Source organism: Megalops cyprinoides, chromosome 10 (assembly GCF_013368585.1).
Source record: "Megalops cyprinoides isolate fMegCyp1 chromosome 10, fMegCyp1.pri, whole genome shotgun sequence".
NCBI lineage: Eukaryota > Metazoa > Chordata > Actinopteri > Elopiformes > Megalopidae > Megalops > Megalops cyprinoides.
In genome coordinates this window covers 30,234,937-30,255,419 of record NC_050592.1, presented here as the reverse complement: position 1 = coordinate 30,255,419, position 20,483 = coordinate 30,234,937, and the positions used below count along the sequence as shown (strand labels likewise).

Here is a 20,483-nt window from a genome sequence, read left to right as displayed (position 1 = left end):
TCATTATCATAATCCAACCTGCCCCCATCCTATCCGACCGTCCGTAACGTTACGCTATTTATCCGCATCCATCATACTGCAAGAGGCACTGTCGAGGGTAACATAAAAATAAAACTCCGGTATAAGAAATAAGTTAGCAAGCGCCCGAATTGTGTGTAGCCCTATTGCATAGCTAATCAGATGCGGAATTGTATAGGGGACAAATTGAGTAAATTTCGCAATGTGACCACCACGCCAGGTTTAACACCTCCTCTCTTTTGATAAATGCTCTGGGATCGTTGATGATCACAGCGCTCTAGGGCTTAAATTCAATGCTTGGTCCTGCATGTCATGGCATTTCCGACAGCACAGCTTCTCCAATCACTGCACCGGGGTATTGGATTTATGTCGGCCAGGTGTGAGACTGCCTAGACAACCTGTAGAACTGACTGGCTAGTCAACACTACACTACTTCGAACATATGGAGGCTTTCCCGTGACATAAAAAAAACTTTCATGGCGGTGATGTACTGCACTTCATGACAGGACGAAGTCTTATGAGAGTGATTATTTAATACATCTTACACTGCTTGACAATGTGGAAAAATGCAATTTATTTCTCAATGACAGCACTTTAACACTCCCACTTAAACCTCCATTGTTAGAAAATACAGGATGTTTCAATTATTCCACATCACAATGATTTAAAGTGGCTACCTGACACCTTTAATGGTCCAGCATTACCACAATTGAAGAGCTGTGAAGTACAGAAATTTAGTGGGCTGAGAATTTCACAGTTTTTATCAAACAGTAGAGGTATTTGTGAATTCTTTGTGAAAGGATGATGGAAAGACATTTTAGACACAAAATCTAGATTAGAGATATTTCAGTTAATTATTTCAACAGGATTGGTCTCAGATGTCTTGTCTAATGGCAGTTTGCTGAAATTAAAAGGAGATGTAGTCCCGATGGGAGATAAGTATCTTGTTTTGTGATGATGAAGTCAAATTGTATCTGGGTTACACATTCAATGAAGTATAAAAACTAGGATGAGAGGAGCCAAAAGATTTTCAGTCCTCTCTGGATATGAAGTAGTGTGCATGCCATTGCAGGCCCACTGTTACCTGGCTGTCATGAGGAACTGGGTAAGTTTGCCACATGTTATCTCACATTGAAGGGTTGCGGAAGGCTGGAGAGCTTAATGTGTGGCATGCCCTCCTCACTAAAATGGAATAGAAACCAATGGAACAGACGACAGACAGCACACTTTAATAGCAGAAAGGGGCTGAACACATTGTGGAAATAGTGATGTTCATGACCGTACATGTCTCAGCTTTCAGAGGCCTTATGTAATAGTGCTCACTGTCCTGCTGAAGTTCTGGAATTGTATGACAGTGTAATGGAATGTTTCAGTGGAATCTCACATTACAAACACCTGGAATGACTTGATATTGAGGGAGTTTTTTAACTTTAATCCAGTGTTTCCCAACCCTAATCTTGCACATACCAGTTGTGTTGTGTTGTTGGTGTGCTTTTGAAAGACACAAGCAGTGTAGCATAATGGGTAAGGAGCAAGACCAAAAGGTGGCTGGTTCGATTCCCCACGGGGGCGCTGCTGTTGTACCCTTGGGTAAGGTACTTAACCCACAGTTGCCTCAGTAAAAATCCAGCTGTGTAAATGGATGATGTTGTAAAAACCTGTAATTGATGTAAGTCACTCTGGATAAGGATGTCTGCTTATTGCCGATGATGTAATGCAGCCCATTTCTGGTCATTCTATGCCCCTCAAATAGTATAGAAAAAGTGATATGATTCAGTGTGATTCAGATGAGCTAGTTATTCAATGAACTGCTTTAGATCCTAGACCAATGATTTGAAGAGCCAGTCAAATTAGGCTGAGACAGCTGTCCCAGATTTGTCTAAGGGCTAGACGTTCAAATTATTTTGAATGAACCCCTTTATATCTTACTGCCAGCACACACACACCTCTGATAATGCTCTTGTCAAGGACTAACAGCTCATAGCTTGCAGGTGACATGAGGTGTCAAACCCAGATCAGAATTCAATCCGCAGCTCAATGTAAATGAACTAATTGGAAGTATTTTATAAAAGCCAGCATACACATTTTCCCCTGGGGTCAGAGTGGGGAAAGAGCAGTTTAATTGATGGCTAATTGATCAAGATAAGCCAAGTTTTTGTTAATATAGAGAGCAAGAGGGTCCTTCCCGTGCATGGGTTTGTGACATGGGTAATGTGTACATGCAAGCCTGTAAAATAGGACCAGTGCTCTAACCTTTGAGCAATGGAGCCAGCACTGAATGCTACTTTGCACAAGATGGTTCCTTCTCACATGGTAGTTACATTTATATGGCAGCATGCGTTCTGGCCAAGTCAGGTAGTAATAAGTGTTCTCTGTTTAATTGTGGAAAATTCTTTCTGGGTAGATAGGGTTTGATGGCATAAACAGTGGAGATTGTTTGAGCTTGAAGTAGCTCAAACAGTACTGCTTACTAGAGCACTCCTCTGCTGCAAGCCGTTCATAATAGTGCAGATCAAATATTACATTACCTATATTGTGGCTGAATGGAGTTTGAAGTAGTTTGATTAAGCAACTGTTTTTTTTTCCAATGGGTGCTGGAAGCATCTACTCCAGAGAGACAGCAACAGGGTCTTTGTGTGAAGTGATACTAACATTCAGTTGGTATCTAAAAAGGTCAACCTCAAGGCCCCAGCGAGGATCGAACTCGCGACCCCTGGTTTACAAGACCAGTGCTCTAACCACTGAGCTATGGAGCCTGACATGATAGTATGTCACCTGTCAGGTTTTTTAAGAACACACCCAATGCAGAAAATAGCATTGTCACACCCCAGCTAAATAGTCATTGAGGTTATACCAGGTAGGGGTACGTGGCTGATATGTGAAAGTAACTTCAGTTTGCCTAATTTCTTTCAATGTGTGATGTTTAAATTTCTTGATTTTCAGTTACGACTGGAGAATCCAGCCCTAGGGATGAAAATTGTCCTGTACTCATGAATTAAGCAGCTCCCTAAAAGAAGTGACTGTACCTTGTTTTACCACTAGATGGCAAAGTGGGCTACAAAGTACAACATTACATACATTAAAGAGACACTCTTAGTCTAGAGCAACTTTCAGCACAAAGGTCACACCTGAAGGCCTCAGCAAGGATCAAACTTCCAACCTCTGATTTACCAGCCTAGTGCTCTTACCACTGAGCTATGGAGCCTGCTGTAGTGTTGTTCAGTTTATCTTTAAACAATCACTGCTGATGTGACAAACAACTAAGAGTGTCTCCTTTTCACACAGGATCATGTGTGAATATAAATAATAGAATTACCCAGAAATTCAGAAATCCTGAAAATACTTATAGATAATACTAAGGCATGAGTTCACAATCCCTGATTTAGGTTTTTGAGAGATGTATACCAACTGTAATTAAGCAAAGCAATCCAAGTCCCAACATAGACATATATGGTGCTGAAGGTAAGACCAGGGTCATCATTTAAGCCTTTAGCACCTGTAAACCTGAAATGTCACTCCCTGAATATAGCCTCTTTGATGGCGATCACCTCAGTTGGAGAGCTCCACGTGCTGTTGGTTAGCACCAGGGCCCAGTTGTTCAGAAGTAATCTGATCGGATATCGGCTATCGGATTGGAATCAAATCTTGAAAATGGGTTGTTCAAAAGGAAAAAAAGGATTCTGAAATCGGATTAGATCACATAATCCAGTCTTGGTTTTGATCTGGATCAAATCTTCAGTATATATATGTTGTTCAAAACTTTTTAGTAGGAGACCGTTGATCCAAAAAATCAGGATCATGTCTGGGTCTACAACAGGCTCAGGTGCATCATAAACGTCATCTCAGAGAGGGTAGCAATGTTGTGCAGGACAATACAGGCAAGTATTATGTTGCACGCTCCCTGTGCTGTTTTCTGTCTCTTCAAATAAAAACACTTAAAGTGACCCCACGCTGGGTATTCTACCTGTTGTTCTTTACATAGCTAGTAGCCTACCTTGTGATATGTAGTCCCATTTTGAGCACTGGTAATCCAGATTTGGTAATCTTGAAAAATTTGTATCTGAATCAGGGTGATCCAATCCAATGTTGATTTGAAAAACCGGCACAAAAGTAAGATGGATTACCTGATCCTGGATAGCAAAACAGGGTCCAAATCCGGATCATTCTGATCCAGATTAAACTTTTTGAACAACTAGGCCCAGGTGATTTGTGTTTGGTCCTGAAGGTGCTAGTGTCAGCCTTTGTCTCAGTGCTTGCTGCCCAGAGTGCTGTCACTTTGGCAGCACCGACTTTCGGTGAATTGTCCCCCAAAAAAGTTTAGCCCACCTACAGGCCCCAGCGAGGATTGAACTCGCGACCCCTGGTTTACAAGACCAGTGCTCTAACCACTGAGCTATGGAGCCAGGCATTATGCTATGTGACCTTGCAGGTTTTGTGATGAACACACCCAAGGTAAACACACTGCAGTCCTCTCGCCTCAGGATAACAGCCAGAAAACCAGTGTCACGTGGGACAGATACAGTAGGCTAATCAGAGATTGGGTTCGTCAAATGCAATGAGAAAAGCAGTTTCTCCATCAAACAGTTCCATCTTTTTCAAACCTGAGCAAATAATTTTCTTGGTGGGGTTATGATGTCATAGGTGTCATCTTCTTGTCTCCCCAGTTTCCTCAGAAACCTGCAGTGCAACATGGTGGAATCCTATGCAGAGGATTTTAGATGTTTGAATTATTTTTCTCAGTCTCCTCTCACCATACCTTTCCTGCAGGCCTGTAGTGGATTACATTTCTTTGATTCATGTTCGATGATGCTCAGACAGTGCCCCTCCTCTTCATGGCCTTCAGGACAGTACAAATGGGATCTGATACTCAGGGGCTGAATTGAACTGAATAGTTTGATTAATCTACTGTTTCAATTTCTGTTCACACTGCTCATGTAATATCTGCTTCAGATGGAGTCACCAACACCATTTGTGTGTGACCTGATACTAACTGCTAAAAGGGGTTCTGGTACCTGAAGGGTTACAAGACCAGTGCTCTAACCACTGAGCTATGGAATCTGGCAAATATATGTGAGTCTTATAGGCCTTTTGAAGAACACACCTAAGGGCTGGCAATAATTGTGTTGTCAGGGTTGTGTCATTGTTATCTAAACAAACAAAGACAAGAAAATACAATAGAGGCAATCTGTCCAAAGAAGCAGTGTTAGACGGCTGATAACGTTCTACAGAAAATTCCCTCCATTGTAGTTGTGTGTACTCACTTGTGCTCTATCAGTCAGTTTTCCTGAGATCTCTATTCTCCAGTTCATTTCCTGAACTCGTACAAGAATTCCAGAGAATTGTAGAGGTGGAGGTGCATGTGGCTAAAGGTGGTGGACTAGCTATTGGTCAGGCCTTGACTTTCATTTTGTTCACTGCAGTGTACATTTGTCTCGCTCAGAACAGGTGACCTCAAGCATTTGAGATGGATGTAATGCAGCAACCCATAACTTCAGCTTCAACTATTTTTAATTCAGACACCCTTGACATGCTGAGAAGATTCATAGAGAAGCAAGGAAATTCACACAGGAAAGCCCAGATAGAACAAGATAACCCTCAAGGCAGAGGCCTATGTGTTACAGGTCAGAAATGTTGTGTTCAGTCAACGATTCAAGGTGGTCCTAGTTGCCAAAGTGTATTGGTTCAATATAATGGACCTCAGGGATTTCTATTTCCAGGTATTGACGCCGCCACATCACATTTTTTTCTGTTTCTGTTTTCTGAGTCAAAACATGCAAATATGTGGTACTGCTGTCTGGTTTTCTTTTCATGCCTCTCGTGCATTTAACCACATTCTTGGGTACTCTGTGACAGCTGAGTTTTGGGATTCTGCCCCTTCACAATGAGTGGCTTATTTTGCCCACTATCTCTCTGGTTGTCTCCCCACCATATGACATGGGTGATGGTACATGTGGATGAGCTCCTAGTAAAGCCTGAACCTGACAAAAGAACAGCAAAGTTTCTACCAAAACAAACCATCTTTATAGGAGTCAGCTCTGAATAATTTAATAATTAATTTAAAAAATCATTTAAAAGTTAAACAAGGCTCCCTTTGTAGCTTCATCTTAAAAACCCAGACAAAATAACATAATATTGTGTAAAAATTTTTCCACACTTCTTGTCCAAGGACTTTTGGCTTTGCCATTGATATTTTAGCTTTCGTTTTAACTTATATTTTAGACTTTAAGTAGGATGGAAAAAAAGGGATAATGTGCTTTTAAAAGGTAGTTTCAAAAATAATAACAACATTGTTATACTTGTTAGACACGGTCAACATAATAATAAAGGGTTACAGAACTTGTTTCTTCTCCGCTTCCTTTGGATAACCTCTGGGATTTAAATGCAATTATTTTTGTACATCATTGTTCTCATATCAGCCTCTTTTTTTTCAAAGTTTCTGCTTCCTGCAGGCCTGTGGCAGATTTTGTGGCCTTGGCTTATATGTTGATGAAGCTCAGTCCATGCCCCTTTTGTGCATGACCTTTATGACAGTACAGATGGCATGTGAGAAACACTAGGGACGGAAGTAATTTGGTTATCCACCCTGCGTTTTCTCTTCAGACTACTCAGAGAACATCTGCTTCAGACAGAGACAGTCGCAGGGTCTCTGTGTGATGTGATGCTAACAGGTGAAAATGATGCTAACAGGTGAAAAAAAAGGCAGACAAGCCCCCCAGCAAGGATCCAACTCACAACCCCTGGTTTATAAGGCCAGTGCTCTAACCACCAAGCTATGGAGGCAGGCACAACTGCTTATGACCGTGCAGGTTAATAAGGAAGGAAAAAGGAAAACAGCTCATGCAGGCTGCAGTCTGTGCTCCTGTCCCTGCAGTCACCTGTGAACGATGGGTTTGCCTGTACCATAGTAAATGTGCTATAATTGAGTAGATGGGGTCACACCCTTCTCTCTTCAGGTTTTCTGGGTGCCCTACCTATGCTCAGGCAAAGCTGCCAATGTCCCGGCTTATAGAAATGTTGTGATTGAATTTCTTCCTTTGACCTTTATGGGCTGTAAGTCTGAAGTATCTCTCCTTGAATGAGGGCCTCTGCCTGGATGGGGATCACCTTGGCAAAGAGAGCTGTAGGCTTCCATGGAGTGTTGTTTAGCCCAGGCTACTTTGTGATAGGTCGTCAGGCCCAATTCAAGGCTTTGTACTGTATTCTGTCAACTTTTGTCTAATGCAGACAAGCTTTTTCCCAATGCTCTGTGCCCAGTCAGGGCAGTGACCTGTTGAGCAAGTGTGGGGCATGCACAAATCTGAACAGGTATTTGCCTGCTTTGGCTAACACACCACGGTAAATGGTTCTACCCAAAGTTCTACTATCAGATGGATTGGGGAAGGGGATGGTCAGCATTTCCCACGCTGATGTTAGGGCAGTAACCTGAGATTAGCTCAGGGGGAATTCGGCTGTATGACTTTTGTGCTGTGTCCTTCCATCTGTCCATCCAAAAAAAAGCTTCTACCCCCTGAAGGCCCCAGCGAGGATTGAACTCGCGACCCCTGGTTTACAAGACCAGTGCTCTAACCACTGAGCTATGGAGCCAGGCACAACAGCTTGTGACCTTGCAGGTTTTATAAAGAACACGCCCAAGGAAAACAGCTCATGCCAGCTGCAGTCTATGATCCTGTCCCTGCAGTCACTTGAGAACTATGGGTGTGCCTGCAACACGGTAAATATGGTATAATGGAGTAGATGGTTGATCCCTGGGGTCACACCCTTCTTTCTCCGGGTTTTTGGGTGCCCCATCCAGCCACCACTATCGGTCTCACAGCTTGGAAAAATGTGATGCTTGAGGTCGTCCTTTGAGCCTTTATGGGTTGCAAGCCAGAAGCATTTCTCCCTGAATGTGGAACTGTGGATGGGGATCACCTTGGCAAAGAGACCTGGAGGGTCCTACATGCTGTTCTTTGGTGGAGGGTGCTTTGTGTTAGGTCCTCAGACCCAAACTAAGGCCATGTACTGTATTCTGTTGGCTTTTGTCTAATGGGGAAAAGGTTTCTCTTAGTCCTCTGTGCTTTGTCAGGGCTGTGACCTGTTGAGCAGGTGTGGGGCATGCATGAAACTGACCAGTTATTTAGCTGCTTTGGAGAACATGGCCTGGACACAGCTCTGTCCAAAGTTCTCCTTGCAGATGGATTGTGGAAGCCATTACTACACTCATGGTACTGATGGTCAGGTTTTCCCACACTGATGCTGAGACAATAACCTGGGATTAGCTCAGGGGGAGTTTGGTTGTATGATATTTGTGATCCCTCCTTCCACCCGCAAAAGAGTTTCAGACACCCAAAGGCCCCAGCGAGGATCGAACTCGCGACCCCTGGTTTACAAGACCAGTGCTCTAACCACTGAGCTATGGAGCCAGGCATAAGTCTAGCCTTCCTTATGGATACTTTGAAGAACACACCCAAGGCAATTCGACAAAAATGTGAGCAGGCCTCAGGATAATAGTCAACCAGTGTCACATGGCCAGGATATATCTCACTTCATTGGTTTTATAACGAACACACCCACAATACACACAAACACAATAGCATCGTCAAATCTCAGGTTAAGAGTCAGTTCTTTACAGTGCTTGACATGTAGAGTACTGACCAATCAGGTTTTACAAGGAGCACACCATCAGAGGCACACCTCAGTCAAGAGGGTTTTTAAAAGATGGGCAAAGAACTGGAATAATTTGAGGATGGATGAATAATTGTAGTTACTAAAACAGTTTTGTGATCAAACTCTTTTGTTTTTGCTGCTGATACAGACAAGTAAGTGGGTCTCACTCTTGCAAAGGGTTCTGACATAATCAACCTGTCCATAAATTGATTTACTCATAGTCCTGAATGAGGATCAACCACAGTCTGCAATACCGGTGCTGTAACCACTGATGTATGGGGGAAGATGATGTTCTTGTTTGCATGGGATGGTAAATTATCTGGAATATAATGTGCTGTAGTTTTAGCAGCATTATCACCATTAAGATGACATATAAATGAAATGTAGACATTTTATGCAGATAAACAGTTCAGTGGGAACTTCATGTAATTTCCCCCTATAACTTCAGACAGTTAAAAATGAGATTGCATGCCATTGCATTGCAGTAATGTATTCTTTTACATCATAGCTCTTGCATGATTCTCATCTTTAACTCACAGTGCATAGTCACTGGCTGCTGACAGATGGGCATTGAAAGGAACTGTATCATCGCTCTAGTGCCGTTTGCTGTGCTGAATTCAACATTAGAGTGCTTGGAGACTTTTACATGCGGTATGGCTGTACATTATACTTCTGACACACCAGCTGGACAGAAGACTGCCACACTCTAATGCTTTCCTCCACATGCTAATCATTCTCAGTTTCATGGTTTTCTCTAGGTTCATGTAGAGGTCGCTCAAAGAATTTGGGGGTGCCTAACTGGTGACTCAGAGGAACAAATCTTTTAGAATGGTGACAAAGTGCATACAGTATATGGAAAACATTAGTTCAAAAAGATTTGTTGTTCTCAAAATGTACATAACTAGGTGGATTGTGTGTCCCAGGGTTTATGTGTGCTGAAGTTGCTTAGTAACTAGACAAATTATAGACATCCCCCAGCCTCCATAAACTCCTGTGATTCCAGGATGTGTCAGTAGTTATGGCAGTCATATTAACCTCATGTTCCCCAGTTGATTTTGTGGCCTTGATTTAAGTGTATCACAGTGCCTCTCTACACAGTCTTTTTACTTCAACTGGAAGGATCAGAACTAATCAGTTGTTTCTTAATCTGTGCTAAGAAGTTTGTTGTGGATACTGATAGCATTAGGGTGTTTACAACATGAGTCAGTGTAGCAGTTCAAATAATCTCTCCAAAGGCACAACAGGTTTATGAAGGCCCCAGTGAGGATTGAACTCACACTCTTTCACTTAGAAGCACAGTACTCTAACCACTAAGCTATGGAGCCTGGCTGTGTGGCTCACTACCAGGTTTTACAATGAAAACACCCAGGGAAGAGGGGGTGTTGCATGAAGGGGTTACACCAAACAGGGGCCTGCAAAAGAAAAGCAACACACCCAAGATTCTCAATGGCCAATTTCCCCATCACAGCTGTGATTGGTCCAGAAAACCCCATGTGACATGTTTAGTCCAGACCTAATGAGTGTGTATTGCATGAAAAGAGGAAGCAAACTACTTGTTACCCTGATAAAACCAGAGAGGTACTGACAATGCTGTGAATGAAGGCTGCAGGTAGAGACACAGCACTCAGATGTTGTAAGTCAGATGCTACATAAGGCAATGCTAGATGCTGGATGTTTTCAACACTTGTATGCTTGTTCAAACGCAATAACAAATATGCAAACAAGCTTTATTAGCCTTGGAAGGAAAATCAGCTTGCTCTTATCTCACTGACCCCAAGACAGGTGGGAGCTTGAGGCACTGTGACACATAACCCCGCGGAGGCTGTTGATAGGCTTCCCTGGAGAGAGTGATTAACGCCGCTGCAACTTTAAGGCCAGAGTTTACAAAAAGCAGCTCTGAGGGCCCGGGAACACATCTAGCACCGGGTTACAGCTCACAGTTTCCAGAGAAAGAAAGAATCTCAATCCCTTATAAGGCCTGGCGGGCCCTGAGCGGTGATGTCATGAAAGTGGCAGCCCGTGGGGTTCTCTGTTCACTCCTTTCAGCGAGTGCAGAGTTTAAGAACAGGGAGGGCGTGTCCCGGAGAGGGAGGGATTGGCAGAGAGAGAGAGGAAGAGAGAGAGTGTGTCACAGAGATAGAAAGAAGGAAGGAAGATAGAGTGCCTGTGAACCAGAGAGAGAGAAACGGACAGAGAGAGTGTGTGTGTGTGTGTCTGTGCATGTGTGTGAGAGAGAGAAAGAGAAGGAAAGGGCAGAAGTGGAGCAGCTGAAATTGTGAAGTTAAGGGAGAGCCCCACACAAGAACAAAAGGCGGAAGATTCTCTCAGCACAATGGGCAAGTCAGGTAAGAGTTTAAACATCTCAGCGTTTAGCATGTGTCTGTTCTGTTCTTCCCTGCTGCTGGCCTGCTCTGTTTTAACATGCAACAAAGGCTCTGGCCCTGAACTCTTGTGTTTGTCACAAGCTTGTTTAACTTTGTAAAACAGTGCATTTGATCTCTGCCATTGCCAACTGTTAGCACTAGCTATTTGAGCTGTAAATAATTGTATGTGTGTGGTAATGTGTGGAGCAGCTGTGCTTGCGCTAGGCTTGCCAGGGTACTCTCAGTTTAGTGTGTCAGGACGTGCCCAGTCTGAATGAATGATTTCTTTCATTGTGTGAATGCACTGTATGAAGGGACGGCGTGGTGCTGGACCAATGCCGTTATCCTCGAACAGGCCCTGCTGTACTCATTTGGGCTGTAACAATGTTCATTAAAAAACTATTTTATTATGGAATATTGCATTTTTTGGACCTTGAGGGCCAATATACAATGGCATACTTATTACGCAAGTAAGAGACATTAAATGATTACTGGTATAATGACAATAACTTTTTTACTTTTTGTAAGGAAATGGGTATGTAAGTGTCATCATACAGATGTGTCATGTTCGCTAGGCTTTCTGTTACTGTCTGTTAATTGCAACACCAGAAAGAAGCCATCGCACTGATCTTATTGGAATGACATGACAAAGGACTCATGTCATGATCAGCTGTTTGCAACTAACCTGTTCTTATCTCAGTGTGTTCAAGGTAAAAAAATTCAGTTTCGTTTTCAACCAATTCAATAGCATGTAATTTTTTATGGAAAAAGAATGGCAATTTACTGCTTTTCATGACTATTCTATTTTAGTGTTTTATCACAATGAGATGTCTGCGTTGTTCTGCAGGGTAACAGAATCCTTTTCAGGGGTACAGGGGATTCCTGAGGAGATCCCTTTATGCAGTTTGCTGGCCAGCCTTTGGTATGTGTGTGTGTGTGATAGAGAGAGAGAGAGGGAGAGTCATCCCAGCTGCTGATGGAATTGTGAGTTAATGTAAAAGAGAGAGAATCTCTTAGCTCTGAAAAGATGAGTCACAGTCTGTGGTACCCCTCCCCTTCCAGAGACTGAGACTGATGACTACTGCTGGCCTGGTGTGGGGGGAGGGGAGAGGGGGCATACCATAAGCCCGCTATTTACAGGAAGTCCTGTTTTACAGTGCTCTCTATGACAGGGTTGCCGGTGTCAGGTTTCCCCCCCAAGGGTGATGCTTATAAATGAAGCTGGCACTGGATCTGTATGCATATGGCCCACTCTCGTGTTCCAAAGATGATGTGTGTTTAGCTGTTCAGCGTTGAGTATTAGGACTTGCAGCACTTCCAGGCCTGGTCCCAGCATAAGCCTCTTTTTAGCCTTTCTAACAGATATGACTCACTTCCAGCAGGCCACACACAGGTGGATTGGGGTGGCAGCGAAAGACAAGTCTTTCAAAATGAGGTTTTCGATTCCATTATTTTTCAGAGGAAGAAAACAAACACGTCTTGTGGAATCTGGAGATGAAAAAAAGAGAAAAGAGACCCAGTTTCATTATTTTGCCCTGTCGAGTGGAGCTCACAATTTCATGCTCCGGAATGCCTCTGAGATAAAAATGGAAAATGAGAGGGTTGGAGTCGGCCCTTCGGTTTGCGCGCAATTATTTCCTCAATTTCACTGTGGGTGTGCGGTCGATCTCTGCCACGGCGACGTGGCCCGGGGCCCGTTTCTGCGGCGACATGACCAAGGTTGTGGCCTGGCACCAACCGCTGATCCGCAGTGGCAGCTGCGGGGGCTAGGGGCTCATTTTCGTTTTGCACCAGGCCCCCTTACCGTGGGATCTCCGGCTCCTTGGGTCCCCCAGAGGCCGTGTTACTGCACACGTGCGCTAACAAAGGGCGCTAAGACTGGCGGAAACCACCTCGTGATTCTGACTGCATCAAAATGACACAATCGCTCGTTGTTGTTTTGGCCGCGGATTAGGGCTAGGACATGTGACTGCAGGGAATCCCAAGTGGGGATGGCCATTCAAAGCATCTTTAGTACATGTTTCACTCCATGAAGCTTAGAAACTGTCATTTTGTCTAAGCTAAAAACAAAAGTAACTAATTAGTGTAATTGAGCTCCTGTGATATTATTTAGATACACACTGTTGTGTAGGGAGCAGGTTATATCCCAGTATGATGCGTATTCTGAGCCATTGGAGTGCTTCCTCAGGCGTGTGATCTCTTACGTATTTGCCAAAATGACTAATGATTTTGTTTGGTGTTTGATAATAATTAACAATTAATTTGATAAATAAATAACAGTTAGTCATTGGGTTAGTGGTAAGGCAACTCAGGGATGGGTGAATGCTTGCGAGCACCATTACCATTTATTTATAATAAATATGTTATTTGGTTATATTTATAAATATAATGTATTTTTAATATGGCTAAGTGCAGTACAGTAACCACTTTCTTCAGAACTTTCTTCATGGAATCAGGGTAGCCGTTCAAATATGTTGCCATAATATTGTCATTGTTTTTTTGTTTTTTTTTTTAACACCCATATTGTGGTTAGGTGACATGTTATCTAAGTCAGTGTGCTGACTCATATTGCAGTGAGGTGCACGTGCAGATGTGATTGGTTGAGTCATCTTTCAATGCTTAGTGTTAATCATGGAAAAAAGGGTGAATAGGTAGATGAAGGAATGTCCTGATGCAAAAGGAATGCCAAGCCAGTCCATTCTGTCTGTTAATAAAGCACTCCAGTTTAAACCTGTTTGCCCAGTGTCATCATGTATTGCTGTTTTGTATAGGTTTCCAGATGTTCAGATTTCCTTTCTACCTGGTTTGATGTGAATCTCACCTAGGCAAGTTTGCCAGTGTATGACAGACACAAATTTTCCATTTGTATTGCATTTTGCCTTGATAGGACGGGCTGTATGCTGAGCATCAAATGTAATGTAACACACTATTGATGCTGGTACATAAGTCGTGAAGTTGAGGTGCTGAAATTTTCCAGAAGACTGTTTAAAGACAAGCATCTTGCATAGCCATCAGAGGAGTTTTATATGTTTATATGTGTATCAGGAGCTCACAGCAGTATTGTGGCTGGCTGCAGGCACGTCCAGTTCTCATTGTGCAGGTTGGGCTCCAGCAGACTGGAATTCCAGCAGTACATGTCATAAAGACATTCCACCAGTTTGGATTGGCATTGGCTGATTTTGTTCTTCGGAAAGAACTAAACAAAATGTGCAAACAACAACAGGAAAAACACAGAACCAGAGAGATGTGCACGTCTGTAGATGAGGCGTACACCATAGGAGGACAAATGAGGATCAGGTGTTTTGGTTGAGACGAGAAGGAAGTTTAAGAAATGGCCTCCCGTACAGTGCTGTGTGGCTCAGTGTTTGGCCACAGAGGGCACAGGGCAGCATTTACAGGGCAGAATTTGTTGTATCATGAATATTCTCCCTGTCTTCTGCAGCCTCCAAGCAGTTTGCCGAAGAGGTCCTGAGGAGCCACAATGAGTACCGGAGGCAGCACCAGGCCCCGCCTCTGAAACTGAGCAGCAAGCTCAGCCGAGACGCCACGAGGTGAGCGAAACTGCCTCCCCAGGAAGTCCCCGGCCTGCTGCACCGGTGACTCAACCTGAGACCCTGCATCCGACACAGCTGCGTGAAGTCTGCCTGTCCACTACCTCAGGAAAACGTGGGCCCTATTTTAATGAACACGTGTATTCCAGGTATGCGGAGAGCTTGGCCAGCACCAGGATCCTGAAGCACAGCGCCGAGTCCAGCAGGGGGAGCTGTGGAGAGAACCTGGCATGGGCGTCCTATGACCAGCCAGGTGAGTACTGCAGCACTCAGGGCATCCTTCCACCTGGACAACCAATCCCGAATCATCCGACACATCCTAAATCTATCCACAACCATTACGGTAAAAAAGTTGAAACTGACCCCAAGTCAGTGTTTGGGAATATAGTCTGTAATCTATACCTGCTGTAACAGGGCGATTCTTAAAACAAGGATTCTGATTATGGATAATCTCTTAAAACGTTCACTTTGGGAAAAAAAGGAAAAGTGTAATTAATATCATATTAATGTATTTCAGGTGACAAACAATTGCAAACAGTGACCAACCTGTTTTTCTCATCCACAGGAAAAGATGTTGCGGACCGATGGTACAACGAAGTGAAGAGCTACAACTTTAACCGTCCTGGTTTTTCCACAGGGACAGGTGAGATTCGCACCACGGCAACATTTTAAATGCTCATCTCATTGGCCATCTGTTGGACACCTTCTGTCATCAGCATGTCATTACATCAGAGCTTCTGAAAGGGTTTCTGCCCCAAATATTACCCTGTTCATTCTCAATACACATGACCTTTGCTCACTTCTGTGGAAAAGGGTGTGTGCTAGAAAGAGATGAGACATCATACATGAAGCAGATCACTAATTCTGAAAGTGTACAGGGATTATGTGATGGAGGCCTCATCTGGTTTTACACTGATGTGACCCCCCTCGTCCCCTTCAGAGCTTCTTTGACACCTTAGAGACTGCTGTGGCATTGTCCCCACTGGTGATGTGGGTCAGGTTAGGAGTTCACATCCTGTGTCTGTGGGAGTGTGTAGAACATGAAGCTCAGGCTCATGGCTGACATGCTGCTCGGGACGCTCCTGCTTGCTGAAAGCAATTTCCTTCCCCGAATTCTTTCTGCGCTCATCTGATGGTCTGCATGATTCATGAAATGTCGACACCCTCAAGTATGCAACCCGCCCCCACCCCCAACCTCAGCGTCGCCTCCTCGACCTCTCAGCTTTTGGATGGGCGGTTTTTACTTCTCTTTTCCAGGGAAGTCAGTGATACTCAATCCAAGCAACGTTGTGCTTTTCTAAATATTCACCCTGAGTGACCTGCTCTGTAATTAGGCCTACGTGCTGTGGTTTACGTCAGCAGGCAACATGAGTTATGACAAGCAGCCAGGGGGGAAAACCCACGCCGAGTCACGGTGTCACCCCTTTCGCAACACAACCAAAATGCAAATAGTGAGCAGAGATGCATCTTCTCCTTCAGGTTTTCCGCTATGCTAGGGGAATGCTAAGTTCCAGACCGGTTCTCTGAGTGGGTTGTTGCGAGTGATGAGCTAGCATACAAAGCACTTGATTACGCCACGATCATTAGACAAACATAAAGCTGCTCTTTGCTGAAGGACAGTGGTGTTTATTCACTAACAGTATGACAATATTTGCACTTTCTGTCTTATCTGAGCCTCTGTACATGTAGCACCCAGCAGTCAAAGGGGTATTTTAAATGCTAGGGGTTCAAATGGTATTTCAGTTCTTAATATTTACCGAGGGTATGGCCCTCTCCTCCTATCAAGGTAAATAATCACAGGCTATTTGGATCACAACGCAAATTAGCACAAACACTGCACAGAGAACGAGAGGTTATCGCCAATAGCAGCTAGTCAAGCTTCAGATAGGAGAGGCAGAGAAAGACTCACCTTTATTTGATTGTTATCAAGCACACCAATTTAAATACTCCTCCTGTATTTGCAGCTGGTGCCTTCTTACCTGATTGCATTTAATGAGTGTCACCTGAACATGAAATCATTATGCTATAAAACACTGGTTTCAAGCTAAAACTGACCTTGATTTTTCTGTTCCTATGAAAAGTATTTAATGTAACACAGACTCTCTGTTTTACTCAAAATGATTTAATATAAAGTTCATTGAAGTACTGTAATGCCAATATATTGCACACAGATAATGTCAGTAGGAATAAGATGCTGATGGTTGATCTTTACTTGAAAAATGATTGTTAAAGTTGGCGTTAATTATTCCCGCCCTATAGCTATCTCAAGCTGAGCATCTGTACTTAAGCAGGCAGGGGTTGCTTATGGATAGAAGGCTTCTTGGGAGAACAAAGTTGCTGCTGACAGTGCCATTGATATGCCAGTAGGGGGCAGTCTTCCTCAGGTGATACCTAGGCCAAGTGAAATGCCCTGTGGCTGCGATGGGGGCTCTGGGCTGTTGAAGGTGCCTTCCTTCAGATGAAACTCTAAGCCGAGCTTCTGTTGTACAGTGACCTTCAATACATGTCCTGACTTATAGAAGGAAGTAGGATATGAATCACTGTGTCACAATGGAATTTAACAAAATTGGCTCTGTATCCAGTCACCTGTCTGTACCCCCTAGAGTTGGTTGGCTATGCAGTCCATTGGATTTCCTGCCTGCTTTGATTGTGCAGGGTCTTCACTGTTAAAAGAGAAATGAGTGATCAGTTTGTTAAGCAAAGGAGTAAAAATTATGAAAGAGGATCACTAATTGATTCAGGTCAATTACCAGTTTAGGTAAGCTCTCTGCCTCCCATTTTTCTTGCTCTTGGTCACTGCTGGTAATTACACAGCTCTTAACCTTTATTTCTCGTACAATAATGTACAGGCTTTTCACAATGCTGTCAGTTTTGCATAAAAGTCCTTAATTTTACAAGATCATTTAAGGACAGAGGGACCATCCCAGCTGATGGGTAACAGGGCCTCAAACACAGGCGCTGTTCACTGTCAACGATCCAATTAATTTCAACCAATTTCGCAAGTCAAGAAGGGAATGAAAACGGAGGTGGCAGCCAAATAAATCTGTTACAATTCAGTGGCTGCACAGGAGAGAAGGGATTAAGCCAATCACACAGTGAAAACAAATCTTATGTGATTGGCCCTCTTCTGTCCAAAGAATTTCAGTGCAAATCATGAAGGCCATGATGTTTAGGGAGGTTTATGTTCTTCACGAAAGGAGTAGCAAACCCCTGTTCCTGGAGGGCTGCAGGGTCTACAGGCTTCTATTGTGCTTTGGCAGCTGATAGATCAACTCACAGTCCAATCATCCCAGCAGCCGGTGAGGTGACAGTCTCTGCAGTTAGTGGTGCAAATCTTGTCCTGAGGCACAACACACACCAGCAAACCTCTGTGGCCCTCCCTACCCCCACACATACACTAATCACAATACCTTCTGTATGTAAACATTGATAGTTGCTTAGCTGTCTTTAACAATAATGAGCTGCCTGAAGCTGTCTGAACACTGTAATCATATAGAAATCATGGGTGCAAAATCTCTGTAATCAAAGATTTTATCTGCAGCCAAAAAGAAAATAAATGGGTAGCAACCCAGACTGAGGTGTTTATCGCAATTTAGACTGTGTCTATGTTCCTGTTGGTTGGACGTCAGTAGCTTTGTTTCATATTGAGAAACATCCAATAACTGTGACGATAATCTTACCAGTTGTTCTTCCATGTCAACTCTGGCACTGCTGTTACTCAAGACAACATCCTTCTTGCACCATGTCAAACTGCTGTTTGTGCTTAAGACTGACTCTGGCTTTCTTCATCTTCTCCCCTGTGCGCTAGCTGACAGTTTGTATCCCCTCCCTCTGTGTCCTGACAGACTCTTAGCCTTATATAGTCCCACCCCTTTTCATAACTGACTTTCTGTAGAACCCCTCCCTTTGTCTTGACAGATTCTTGGCCCCGCCCTCTGTATTGCCTGCATCCTCCCAGTCTCTTTAAAGCTCCTCCCTCTGTGTCTTGACTGACACTGTCTCTCCCTCCCACAGGACATTTCACAGCCATGGTTTGGAAGAGCACAAAGAAGCTGGGAGTGGGGAAAGCCACCGCCACCGACGGCTCCACCTTTGTGGTGGCGCGCTACTTTCCTGCGGGCAACATCACCAACCAAGGCCACTTCGAGGCCAACGTGCTCCCACCCAGGAAGTGACGCAGAGGGAGGAAAGGGAGGGCGGGGTTCGGCTGGGCCAAACATCACTGTAATTACCGTGGAGACATCACCGAGGTGTTCTACCATAGCCTTAACCTGCAACTGAATAGAAACACATGCCATTTCCCTGTTTTTGGTTCACAAATTGATCTCGCCTCTAATGTAAACTGGTGGAAACCAAATACAGGTCTATTGCCTGTAGTATTCCTTTCATTTTCATTTTCATTTTTGGGTAATGTAATGACCCATAGAATCAAATTGCTCTATATAGAGTTATCGGAATCTCCTGATCCAGTTCATTAAACAGCACCGCACTATCTGAGATTTAAATTACATCCTAAATTACAAGCTGTTGTCCTCAGTGTCCTCAGTAGGTGGAGAGGTACACAATTGCTTGATTGTCACAGCTGGAGAGAAAGTAATTTTGGTTTGCCAGGAGATGGAGCACATAATTGGGCCAGAATTTTGTCTCCACCGTGCTCGCCGTTCATGTGTGGGTTCTTGAGATTGGTTTACTGTGATTGATTTTAAGAGGGCCAAGACTCGCTTTAAGTATGAGTAACAAAATTCCCGAGAGCTGTCGCTAACAACAACCCAGACTCAGGTGGCTGAAGGAGATGGCATTACCAAATGCAGTATTTTCCATGGTCTGTAAGGTGTATGAAGTGCACGTGCTTGACTGTCCGATTGTACCAGCTGGACCTCAGGGACAAGGTGGGAGGGTTTTTATCAAGGGGTTTTTAAAGTCCTCCTCTATGAGTGCCATCCCAAAGCATGCTGTAAAACGTGCACCCAATATGCTGTTTAGTGTTGTGGAAGCCCATACAAAAAATAATACATTGAGAACATATTTTTAGCTCAATCATCATATTGCAAATATGAAAGTAATTCTACATTTTGATATATTGCAATATAATTATGCTTTGTATGAATATATTTGACATGTATTTGGGATATATTCTTGGGCTAAACAACATATTTCTCAGTGTATTACAATATATTTCATTTGTGTTTGGGAGAATGTGATTGAATGAAGGATGACACTCTGATACAGTATGATACTGTGTGATGATACTGATGCAGTAAAAGACTAACCTATGTATGATAACCCCCTTAAACTGTTCAAGTAAATGTCCAGTAAATATAAATCAATTCATTTCTACAACAGAAATTCCAGGTCAGGATTTGTCCGGTGTGTGGAGTAGTTATCATTAGGAAAGGATGTCATTGGAGTTCCGCCGATCTGGGCTGGTGAAATGACAAATGATTGTCTGATTACTGAAATTGATTAGCATGTTATAGATCAAAAACAAGAACTTTTTATTACTTGAGAAACTGATATCATATGATATTTTCAGCAATGCATTTTTCACATTCTTAAGCAATAATGCACTTATGATAACTCAATTTCAGTTACAATTAAGTTCAAATATACCACTTGACATATTTTGTATGGAACCTTTTGTAATTTGATAGTTTTCATTTTTTTAACTGTTTTTATATAGTAAAATAATGTGTGTAATAAAATTGACAGTTGTTTATAATCTTGTGTATTGTGCAAAAGTCTAATGTCATTTAAAAATGTTTGTCTTTTTTAACAGAGCAACATATTCTGGCACAGGACAAATGTCTTTAAAGGTCCTTAGCTGTATAGGAAAACATGAACACATTTACTGTAGATAGAGCTAGGATGCCCCCTTCTGGCAAGAATAACATAACAGCAAAGACGT

General features: G+C 43.2%; 1 protein-coding gene and 4 non-coding genes across 5 annotated transcripts; 1 reads left to right on the top strand and 4 right to left on the bottom strand.

The window, feature by feature from the left end:
- Nucleotides 1–2,701: 2,701 nt before the first annotated feature.
- Nucleotides 2,702–2,774, bottom strand: trnat-ugu. Its single transcript has one exon. It is a non-coding gene; the product is annotated as a tRNA-Thr (tRNA).
- Nucleotides 2,775–4,348: 1,574 nt separating this feature from the next.
- On the bottom strand, nucleotides 4,349–4,421 carry trnat-ugu. The gene has a single exon. It is a non-coding gene; the product is annotated as a tRNA-Thr (tRNA).
- A 3,108-nt stretch (nucleotides 4,422–7,529) lies between these two features.
- Nucleotides 7,530–7,602, bottom strand: trnat-ugu. Its single transcript has one exon. It is a non-coding gene; the product is annotated as a tRNA-Thr (tRNA).
- A 745-nt stretch (nucleotides 7,603–8,347) lies between these two features.
- trnat-ugu lies at nucleotides 8,348–8,420 on the bottom strand. Its single transcript has one exon. It is a non-coding gene; the product is annotated as a tRNA-Thr (tRNA).
- Nucleotides 8,421–10,856: 2,436 nt separating this feature from the next.
- glipr2l (GLI pathogenesis-related 2, like) lies at nucleotides 10,857–19,566 on the top strand. Its single transcript, XM_036539504.1, has 5 exons — nucleotides 10,857–11,009; nucleotides 14,470–14,578; nucleotides 14,728–14,831; nucleotides 15,144–15,221; nucleotides 18,593–19,566. The coding sequence occupies exons 1-5, from the start codon at nucleotides 10,997–10,999 to the stop codon at nucleotides 18,751–18,753; spliced, it is 465 nt and encodes a 154-aa protein (XP_036395397.1). The 5' UTR covers nucleotides 10,857–10,996; the 3' UTR covers nucleotides 18,754–19,566.
- The last annotated feature ends 917 nt before the right edge of the window (nucleotides 19,567–20,483 follow it).

Coding starts and splice junctions, on each gene's coding strand:
- glipr2l (XM_036539504.1), top strand. Junction 14,579..14,727: donor CTCAGCCGAGACGCCACGAG/GTGAGCGAAACT, acceptor CGTGTATTCCAG/GTATGCGGAGAGCTTGGCCA. Junction 15,222..18,592: donor TGGTTTTTCCACAGGGACAG/GTGAGATTCGCA, acceptor TCCCTCCCACAG/GACATTTCACAGCCATGGTT.